General features: G+C 31.6%; 1 protein-coding gene across 2 annotated transcripts in view; it reads right to left on the reverse strand.

Annotated features, from left to right (window-relative positions):
* Acf (ATP-dependent chromatin assembly factor large subunit) overlaps window positions 1-9,144 on the reverse strand; it is a 30,610-nt gene extending 21,466 nt beyond the window's left edge. For both annotated transcript variants that reach the window (XM_088240046.1, XM_088240045.1), the window contains exons 1-8: window positions 8,775-9,144; window positions 8,200-8,535; window positions 6,379-6,580; window positions 5,476-5,689; window positions 4,495-4,751; window positions 4,017-4,302; window positions 2,243-2,390; window positions 717-886 (exon numbers count right to left, since the gene is read on the reverse strand). In XM_088240046.1, the coding sequence (XP_088096172.1) occupies window positions 717-886; window positions 2,243-2,390; window positions 4,017-4,302; window positions 4,495-4,751; window positions 5,476-5,689; window positions 6,379-6,580; window positions 8,200-8,535; window positions 8,775-8,887 (1,726 nt within the window). In that variant the 5' untranslated portion in view covers window positions 8,888-9,144. The remainder of the gene's footprint in view (window positions 1-716; window positions 887-2,242; window positions 2,391-4,016; window positions 4,303-4,494; window positions 4,752-5,475; window positions 5,690-6,378; window positions 6,581-8,199; window positions 8,536-8,774) is intronic.
* Between the last annotated feature and the right edge of the window lie 1,935 nt (window positions 9,145-11,079).

Consider the following 11,079-nt stretch of genomic DNA (forward strand, 5'->3'; position numbering starts at 1 on the left):
ATTTTAAATATCATATTCATGAATAATAAATGTCTGTAAAACACAATAAACTATCTTTAAAATTACAACTAAAACACGAAAATGACGGCAACAATTTCGATTATTGATTTAACTTACCAAGAGTTGGTAAAATGGTAGCGACTAACTTCAGATTCTTGTGCTGTCAGTTTTCACTGGGGATTGCAATTTTTCCGACCAACAAGTTGGTATAATGATTAAAGACTAACTTCAGGCTCTTGAGTTGTCAAAAACATGAAAATCGCAACAGTAAATTAACTGTTAACTGTTTTTAAAATTACAAATTTCTATAAAAAAAGTTACTATAACGATAGAAACTAACTTCAGACGCTCAAACTGTCAGTTTTCAAATTTCTCCGACGTTAATTGCGGAAAAAAAAACAAAAAAAATGGGTTTTTAAAATAAAATAAAAAATTCAATGGGGCTACAAAAATTATACTTAAATTGCAGGAAAACGCAAATTGCAGGGATGTAATTTAGTAATAAAAATAATGCAAAATGAACTCCCCTATTAGAGAGATAGAAATGTTATTACAAATTATGTATGTACATACCATTTGTAATTTTATACTTATTTTGTAAAAAAAATTTTTCATTAAAGGGTTACAACATCCATGTTGTTAGCACAGATGTATGAATATAGAGAAAGCAAAGTGATGTGGCATTCTATTCCCAGGTAGAGGGCGTAATTACTTACACAATGGCAGTTGAGTGAGGTGTTTCCTGGACAGGGCCTTAATAACGTGGGGTTTCATAATGCGCAGCCACAGGCCCGGGTCGTCCTGCGAGCTGTAGCCCCCGCGCTGCTGGTATCGCCACTTCATGCAGCGGTCGCCTCCGCTGCTGCCCGATGACAGCAAGTGTAGCCTGGAAATCAAACATCCACAAATTTCTTATATGGAAATATATTTAAATGTCCTTAATGAAAAGGGATGGTGAACACAGCATTGTGGCCCCGTGACTAATGTCGCAGACTCAAGGATCAAGGGTCATGAACCCCGCTTTAGCACAACTTAATTCCCATTTTCCAATAATTTACAATTTACAACTCATTGAAATTTTTGGGTAAATCATAAGAACGCAAATATTTCCTTTTTATTAAAAAAAAAAAAACAAAACATTTTAGGATCTGAATTATTTATGAGTTAGATAAGCATACGTAATCAATTAACTAATCGATCTATAGTGTAAATTTGTACTTAATTATATGTTATCATTATTGTTTGCCTTACATTTATGTCTTTCCTATTTCAATATTAATATTTTTCTAGAGGTCGGGGAAAAAGTAATTTCGTATTTCTTGCTTTATTTCAATGCTTTATAAAAAGTGTTACAATCATCTGATTTAAGTCAAATATGCGCCGTTATGTTCGATAACTTGTTGCTAATGAGAATCCAACTTCATAAAGCCTCTCTCGTAGAAACCCTTGTCCCTATTGGCAAAAAACTCGGAGAGCCAATTTTCACAGGCCTCTATTGAGGCCAAATTTGTACCCCCAAGAGCGTTGGCCATAGACAAAAACAGATGGTAGTCACTTGGTGCCAGGTTCGGACTATAGGGTGGATGCATAAGAACTTCCCATTCGAGCTTCTGGCGCGTCATCAAAGATGTGTGCGGCCAATACTTTTAATAAGCGTGTAAATTATACCCACATTGAAGAAAAATTATGTAAAAATACAAAATAAAAAAAATATCAATGCATTTATAATTTTCAGGTTTAAAAATGAGCAAATATAAAACAGCTCGCAGTTGGCGTCACACGTCACGCCTGCCAAGTGCGCCTCTAAAAAACATTGAGCACAAGTACGGTGCGGTAACATAATATGTGCGGTTTGATCCATAAGGCGTGAAATGACTCAGTCTCAGGTAATAAAAAAATAAAAAAATAAAAAAATATCTGCGTTCCTATGATTTAAACCAAATATTTCAATTTTAGGGGCCATTTTCAACAAGTTGTACATAACTCACTTAAAACCATTGTAGGAATTTAATCTGACGTTGCATGGAAAAAATAATACTGTTAGCATCTTAATTTTTTGTTTATTTAAAAACGTTAATTAAAAAGAAAATGAAAAGACCATATTGTTTAGTCTCCTACCGGTCTGACGATGTCGGTCCCGATGAAACCCGGTCACTTGTGAACAATTTAAAATTAAACATGGTCAGAACAAAAAAAAGCCTTTTCATTTATTATAATTACAGATTGAAAGGTTTCTTCGTACCTTAGAACTTCACTGAAAGTCTGTGAGTCGATGGGCAGCTGGCTGAGTGGTGTAGCCATGTAGGTCTGGGGCCATTTGGATGCTGCAGTTGCCAATTGGATACCTCGCATCGCTGTCATACCAATGTCTTCGGAGGTTTCTTGGATATCTAAATGAGAAAACACAATGTATAAACACATATTGAAAATACGATGTTTCCATATTTATAAATGTTTAAATAATTTCGTGAGGATCAGGAAAATATTTTAAAGTGGAATTTTTCTAAGTCACAAGGCGGACACTACAGCACAATTTAAATATTAATACGACACAATAAAATTAATTATATCATTAATAATAGTACCTTCACACAGATTAAAAAGACAGGGTATAGTCTAAGCTTAACTGAGTTGCACAGTTTAAGCCCACGCTGAGTCGGCGAGTGTCCTGTAGGACATTGGACTTATAGTATGTACATTGAAATCAATTTAAACTACAGTAATACCTCGTTTTTACGTTCCTCAATTTGTTACATTATCATTCAAATATTTCCCCCAATTAAGGTTTTTTTATGTTTTTCATAATCCCAGTTTTACTTTGAAAAATTTTCAAAACTAATTTGATCTGTCAAAATATGTAGAGACGCACGCCGCGGCGTTTGCCCAAAATGGGAAAAAAATCAAGGTTAATTAAAAAATTGATAAATTATTATATCAAACTAAATTCAAAGTAGGAAAAGTGTAATTGACCTTTTTGTTTAAGCGTATAATTTTGACAGTTTACAAAATTGTGACAGGCAGTGATGCATGTTCAGGAAGAAAAAAGTCTTTACACCAATGAATTATGGCGCCGAAAGATTAAAAATGTGGCATTAGAAATATTATTTGAAGTTATAAACATAATGTAAAAAGAAGATGGTTTAAACAGTTATCATAAAAGTGTGCAACAGTTTGACCGTGTACAGGACAGTTGAAATTCTGTGGTGCCATAGTAAAAAAATACATTATAATATTGATTGAGAAAATAAAAAATATTTTTAATAATATTGAAAATAGGTAAAAATATTCATAATCCCCAATTATGACAGTTTTTCATAATTTTTCTGGCAGTATATTTACGCAATCAAGTACATTCATTTTATTTTTATGTAATTAGATTTTTTCATACATTTTACATTTCCTTACTTTAGTGTTTTCCTCAATTTTACACATTTTTTGTTGCTCCCTTAAAAAACGTTGAACGGAAGTTTTACTGTATAACCTAGTTTTATTCTTGTACAATGTCATAGTAAATTCTTGGTGGAAATTATTTTTTTATTTTTATTTATTTATTTAACTTTTTGTACATTGGCGGGCTTATTGCCAGATGGCAATTTCTTCCAACCAATAAAATAAAAGTTTTATTTTTATAATTCAAGTCACAGAACATATTCAATAGAAAAAAAATTAAAAAGCTAGAGATATATAAAAATAGAAATTTATATGTATGTTTTAAATAATGCAAACACGGCAACCCTGAAACAACGATATAAAAAATAAATCACAAGCTGAGGATGGCATCTCGGCACTTGTGGTTCAACCGAGTGTTTTGAAAATACATTGAATGTTAGAATGATATTAATACTAATCCCTAAGATGTCGTGAAAGCTACGCAATCGGTAATTGGTTAGTCCAAATTTGTGAATTTAAGTATCACTCATCTTTTATCCAAAATCTTCCCCAAAATTCAGGAGAGTATGCTTGTCAATAATCCAATAATCCCTCACAAAAACAAGTTAAGGAGATCAAATTCTTACTGTTAACATCCTGAATATCTCTATCCTCGTTATACTCCTCCGCCTCGTCTTCCTGCAGGGAGAATATGGCTCCGAGGAGCACCTGGACGATGTCACTGAGTGGTCCAGCCACCTCTTTGGTGACCAGCGCCCTGCGAAGTATTTCCATGTCCAGCCCGTTGTGGAAGGCGTCGCGCAGCTTAAGCGGCTTGGCGAACTCTTGGAAGAACTCCAGGATGGCCATGAAGTCACCAAAGTATTTGTTCGGAAGGCCAGGTATTTCGACGGGGATGCTTCGAGGAAGCGCCTATGAAGAGAAATATTTCAATAATATTACATAATAAATGTTTTTTTTTATACAAACAATATTTAAATAACTATAATATAAGAGTGTTCACCATTTTTCATCTGAATTAATTTCTTTAACGAAGAGACAATCGGTGGGAGAAGATTATTTGAAAAAAAAGAAGATAATTATAGTAAAAATAATAAAATTTACATTGTGATCTTCCAACTCCAGATCGTCCTTTTGTTTATTCCATTCCTTAAGATATGCGGCAAGTTTCAAACTCTTTTCCTTCTTCTTGATTTTTTCTTCCAGTTTCTTCTGTTTCAACTCCTCTCCGACCCTCTTCATCTCATCCTTGAGGTTCTTTGAGTCGGCGATGCCGTTCTTGTGTTTCTGTATCTTCCCAGATTTGTGATCTAATTTGCTGAGTTTGTTTTTGACTTCCATTGTTTTTGATTGCTTGGTACCTGAAAGGATTTACAATACAAACATTTTATATTATATATTACATATTATATACAAATTATGATTACAGTAAATCCCCTAAATTACGTTTTTTAAGGGACCGACAAAAAATATGTAAATGCAGGTTAGTGAAAAAAAATAATTTAGCAAATTTTAAAAAAAATATGCAGCATTTTTTTAACCATTTTTTTTATTGAAACTTTCTGAATGTCATATTCATAAATAATAATTGTCTGTAAAACACAATAAATCGTCTTTAAAATTACAACTAAAACACGAAAATGGCAGCAATAAATATTTGTAAAACACAATGAACTGTTTGCAAAATTACAATAAAAAAAAAACACGAAAATGGTGGCAATAATTTTGATTATCGATTTAACTAACCAGTAAGTTGGTATAATGATAGAGACTGACTTCAGACTCTTGTACTGACAGTTTTTAGTTGATATTGTAATTTTTTCTGACCAAAAAGTTGGTGTGATGATTGGAGACTAACTTCAGACTCTTGAGATGTCAAAAACACGAAAACGGCGGCAATAAATGTTTTTTTCAACGCATATTCTAAATTTCTTCAACATTAATTGCAGGAAAAAAACGTAAAACCGGGTTTTAAATGTACTAAAAAATTCTAAATTCAAAGTGGCTACAAAAATTATACATAAATCGCGGGAAAACGCAAATTGCGGGGTTTCACTGTTTTATAAAATATAACCAAAATGTTACCTTCAAACTTGTCAATTTTGGTGATGTATTTAGATATAGATTCCTGGCGCTTTTTATCTGGACTTAACTTCTTCTGTCCATTTGTTAATTTTCCTTTCACGGCAACATTAGTGATCTTATCAAACTTCTTGGATGAAGGGAATTCGGGAGGATTTCCGGAAAATATCTGATCAAATTTTACCTTGGATATATTGTATTTCAACATCATGGTTTCCTAGAACAGAGAGGACATTGTATTCTAAGTGGTCAGAGACATTCAGCGAGTTGGATACCGTAAAAAATACTTAAGTTTATGGTTGTATTTAAAATCAAAAGTGACTATCGTATTTTGTGGTATGGGAAAGAAAGAATGTAAATATTTGTAATATTTCAGAAGAGGGATTTTTGTGATTCGCATCAAATCGTCAGAACAATCTTTGTTTTAAAAAATTACACCTTAAAACTAAACCTGAAGGTAATCTAATTCATAGATAGTTTATAATTTTCTTTTGTTTTCTGAATAAAATAAAAATTCATCAAGCATAGGCAGAATGGTGAATGTTGTACAGTGTGTAAAGTGGTGACATAAACCAGCCAATAACAGGTCTAAAGCCCTGTAAATGCAAAGACTTCTATATTCCCTTCACAAAAATCTTTTTCCTTTCTGTTCTAATTTAGATTTTAAAAACTCCCTAAGCAGTGAAATCCAGCCTGTCTAGAAATATTTGGACATACTCAAAACATTGTTGGTTATTCAGACTGTAAAGTTATCGAGTAAACAAGCAAATGACAGGTCTTAAGTCTTTTAAATGCCTATATTTTCAAATTCCACTTTCCTAAGCGGTTCTCTGTTAGAAAATTTCCTTGAAAAATATATGATGTTTTTTTAATTATCCTCTCAAATATTCATATTTCTTATGCTACCTTTATTCTAATGACTCCCATAGGTCCCTGCTCCACAAACTGCTTGAGATAAAGCTTGTTCTTTTCTCTGGTGAACACTCCGCGGCTCCTGCGGACACGATCGTGCGGTACAATGGCTACTCGCCCCATCCCATTACCGTCCACTTCCTCACCAAACTGCTCCACTTCATAGCAGTACATGGAGGATGGTTTAACCGGTGAACTGTGAATAAATTGTAAGATACTTAAATTAGCAGGCTATAGAGCAGTAAATCTTAACCTTTTCGAAGTCACTGTGCACTTTTTATTGCCAGAAATAATAATAAAAAAAATAAATAAAATAAAATAAAATAAATAAAAAAAATATATCAGTTAACGAAAATAATACATGTGTTGAAAAACTGTAACTAAAATTACCAAAAGCAAAACAGAATTTATTTGATGTAAAAATCAATTCATGTACCTGAGCTTGTCGGATTGTGCAGATTTCAAAAACATTATTACATTTTTTTATATAGCTACCCTAATTCTTTGTCTGAATATGTAAGTCTTTAAGAGTTTTTTCATTTTTATATTAGTTATTGTTGAGATAACGAGCTCATACAAATATTATGGTGAAAATAGTAACAAACGTGCAAAGGGTTTTACCATAAACACAGACCACGCAAAACACAAACGCTTATAACTTTTAGAGTGAAAGAAGAATGTTAAACGATGAAGTACCTTTCTAGATCGTTTTGTGGGGACCAGAGAGTGAGAGACGAGGATGTGTTGTTGTCTGTGGTCGCAGTGCCCAATGGACCTATATAAGGGCGCGTAACACGTCACTCGCCCTTCTCTGACTTCACTAGTATTCAAATTCACTTTAAAGTATTCTTTGTTTAATCTCTGTATTTTTGTGTGTAATAAACCAAAAATTGTAAGTAACTTAAATTATTTAATTTATTAATTCCTTGAGGTTAAATGTTCGTTCATGTTATACATGAACTAACAATAGAGTATTTATTTATTTATTTTAAAGAAACAAACAGTCGACAATGGTATAGTAACTTTTTAAAAAATACATTTTAAAGACAGACCAGAAAAGTTTCTAAATAAGAATCATACATATTATTAAATTCTGTTACAACAAAAGGGTGTGTTTATGTGTATTTGTATGAAAGTAAGTGTAGATGTGTGTTTATGTGTATTAGTGTAGGAGTAAGTGTTCAGGTGTGTGTAAGTATGAGCATCATTTAATAGTAAGTGAGATCGTATCGGAGCCAGAAATAATGAGTCTTAATTTATTTTTAAATAAATTACAGACTGGCAGATGGAACAAATACTTATTTCTTGTCACGCAAAAGGGGACATTAAGATTAATTTTGGAGAGTAGGTTATAAGAGTCTACTTAATTATTTAATAATTTATGTAAATATCATAATTCAGATACAGTGCGTCTATTTTCAAGGGTAAAAAATCCATTTTGTTTGGCACATTGGCTGTAAGTACAAAGCGTTTTATTGTTTTTATAATCTAGGTATTTTAAAATTTTTCGTTGAACATTTTCAATCCTTTCTATGTTTGTTATGTATTGTGGGCTCCACACAACGGATGCAAACTCCAAATTACTGCGTACAAAAGTTTTGTATAAAGTTTTTAATGTATTTGGTTTTTTAAAAGGTTTGGAAATTATAATAATACACCTCTACAGTTTATTACTTAGCTTTGCGTCGGTGATATGTGATTCAAAATGTGTTACACAATATTAATCATTAACACAATATGTTCACCTTAGAGGCGTATGTTTATGAATACTGTAACTCTCGAGTATGTTTAAGAATTTAGGGTTAAATAACTTACCCCTTGACGTCGGGCAGCTGTTTTGGAGCGGTAACTAAGAGTATTTGTCCTTCTGACCACGAATCTCCTTCCAGACAAGCTTCCACGGTCTCTCCCGTGAAGTACCTGTCCCGCACGAAGTTGAACACATCATCCTGCATCTCTGCAAACGTGCACCGCTTGGTCCTGGATGCCAAGTACAATATCGGGATCCGCAACTCCATAGGAAAATCCCTCAAAGATTTCCTGGCATTTTTCTCACTTTCGAGTGCTTCTGTATAAGTAAGGTTCGGTTTCCCGGTCATTTCACACGACCATACCATGGAATTGACAAGTATGATTCGCTCGCAATATTCCCTTTAAGTAAAAAAATAGCAAAACATAATAAAACACACGTAAAACATCGAGTAATTTGATGATTTAAACACTAACATTCGATAATTGAGTCGGACATGTCAACTACGCCGATACAAAATACGAGTTACGCATGGACAATTGCGTAAACGGCGCGATAATGAGGGTTAGTAAAATTAAAACGGTTGAATTTGCGCTATCAAAATAATCCCGAAAACGTTATCACTTCTAATGATACTTACTCGTAATCGCGAAATATCTCATCGGTGATCTCACAGTGGAATACTTCCTCATCGTCCCTGAGGAACTCCAGAACTGACGACTTCTCAAAAGCTTTTCTCTTTAATAAAGGCATGTTGAAAGGTCTAAGAATGCGAAGGTGTAAAACAACAATAAGACTTAAATCTTGAGAGAAATTTATCCAACACCGTTAACAGCATATGTCCATATAAAAGATGACCATTATAAACATTCCATGTTTGAATAATATTCGTCACAAACAACAAATAATGTAATTCAATAAAATAAGCGCGGCTTTCAGTTGACAAGCCAAAAACGGCGCGCTCCGCAAGAAACACAAGAGAGCAAAATCTATCGAAACAACGCAAACAGATGGTGAATAATACATTCCATATGAAAAAAATGGTACCTACGGCACCAAAGGCGGGAAACATAAACCAGGGCATATTGTAACATATTCAAACTATTTTGACTTTTTCACTGATGAATAAACATTTTTTTTTTAAACATTTTTTTGCACCACAACAGGCGAGGAGGCCTAATTACAGTGGTGAATTACATCACAGAGCACCCAGGCTTGAGAAAAATCACATTTTAATTTCTGTGTTCTCACCGGAAATCGAACCCGGAACCTTCCGTGCGTGAGTCAAGCGTCTTGACCACTACACCACGGAGGCCGCCAATAATACACTTAGTCCGCTTGATTCATTTCACAAATTAAATTTGGCTTACATAAGTACATATTACATTAAATTAATCTTAAACAAGAAAGGTTGAATTCTTTTTTATTGATTTTAAATGTTATTTTTAATATTCTGTGATAAATTAATATTCTAAGTCATTTAAACACACTCAAAAGAAATCTAATTGATTTATTTTTAGCACCATTGTACAAATTGATAAATACATAAGGTGGTGTCAAGCTAAATTAATATTTTTGATCATAACAATTTTTTTTTTTTTATTTATTTATTAAATTGAAAACATACTATACATAATTATATACAATATTCCCAAGGAGTTTTTAAAAAAAAAACTCATTTAGGGACATACAGATAACAAATTTATTTAAAGACGTTTTTAAATTTTAAACAATAATATTATTTACAAAAGCAAAAAAATTAAAATTATGATATACTACAAATTAAAAAGGGTATGAAAAATACTTGAAAATAACAAAATAAACAGAATACTAGGCATGGAAATAAATTCAAAATAATGTTTACATTATGCAATCTGGGAAAGAAAATTGAAAAAGTGTAAAAATTTCATGTATGTATATATACATACTGAACTAGTACAAAATAAAATCATTTTTTTTAATTAACAAAATATGCGCACACCCAATACAGGTAATTTTTTTTTATCAAAAACGTATTGAAATTATGTATACAAGCCAAAAAAAGTATAAAAAAAAAAAAAACACAAATAACATTTAAATAGTATTAAAAATTACATATACAAGCAAAAACGGTAAAATATTAAAAGATATATTTTCAAGATGAGCATTCTCTGGATAAACTAACATTATTTATTCAAAGTACTTCTGGAAAAAATAATTTTTCAATTCGCACGTCAAATCTCTTTTTTTTTTCAATTTCTTCTGTATATTTTCAAATTATGTGCATGAACAAAAAACAAATGGGAACGAGAAATTTTAAAAATATTTTTTTTTATCCAAGTAGTGTCAATTGTAATACTCATGGTGTTTATCGTACCATAACATAACTATACAAAAAATAATAATTATGAAATACGATTTCATAAATATCAAAAATACAATTTCTATACAATTTTTTTTTTTTTGATATTTATGAAATCGTATTTCAAAATTTATCTTTTTTGGTAGTTATGGTACAATTTTAATTTTTTAAATTTCTTGTTCCAATTTGTTTTTTTATCCATGCACATGATTTGAAAATAACAGAGTATATAATTTTAAATATTTTTAGTGTACTTTTTCAAAACTGACTACGGGTATTGTAATATTTTTAAAAGAATTGTAAACCTGCAATTTTCTGTAATTCTTAGAACATATAATGAAAAATTATGCTACTTTAAATTCTAATAAGACAATCCACAATGTGTTCAGTAATAACTTCAAATTTTATTTTATTTTTCCAATAATTTTAGACTAACAGATGGATTGTGCTTCTTATATTTTTTTACTTTTATGAACGAAAATTTTAGTTGTACATATTGTAATATGTGTTTTACTTTATGGATGAGATTTTCAAATCGAATAAACTTTTATATTTGAACATCATTATTCATCCTAACATGTGTCTCATTGTCTATGATTTAAAA

Source organism: Micrasema longulum, unplaced genomic scaffold (genome assembly GCF_059751315.1).
Source record: "Micrasema longulum isolate JH-2025_06_02 unplaced genomic scaffold, ASM5975131v1 h1tg002333l, whole genome shotgun sequence".
NCBI lineage: Eukaryota > Metazoa > Arthropoda > Insecta > Trichoptera > Brachycentridae > Micrasema > Micrasema longulum.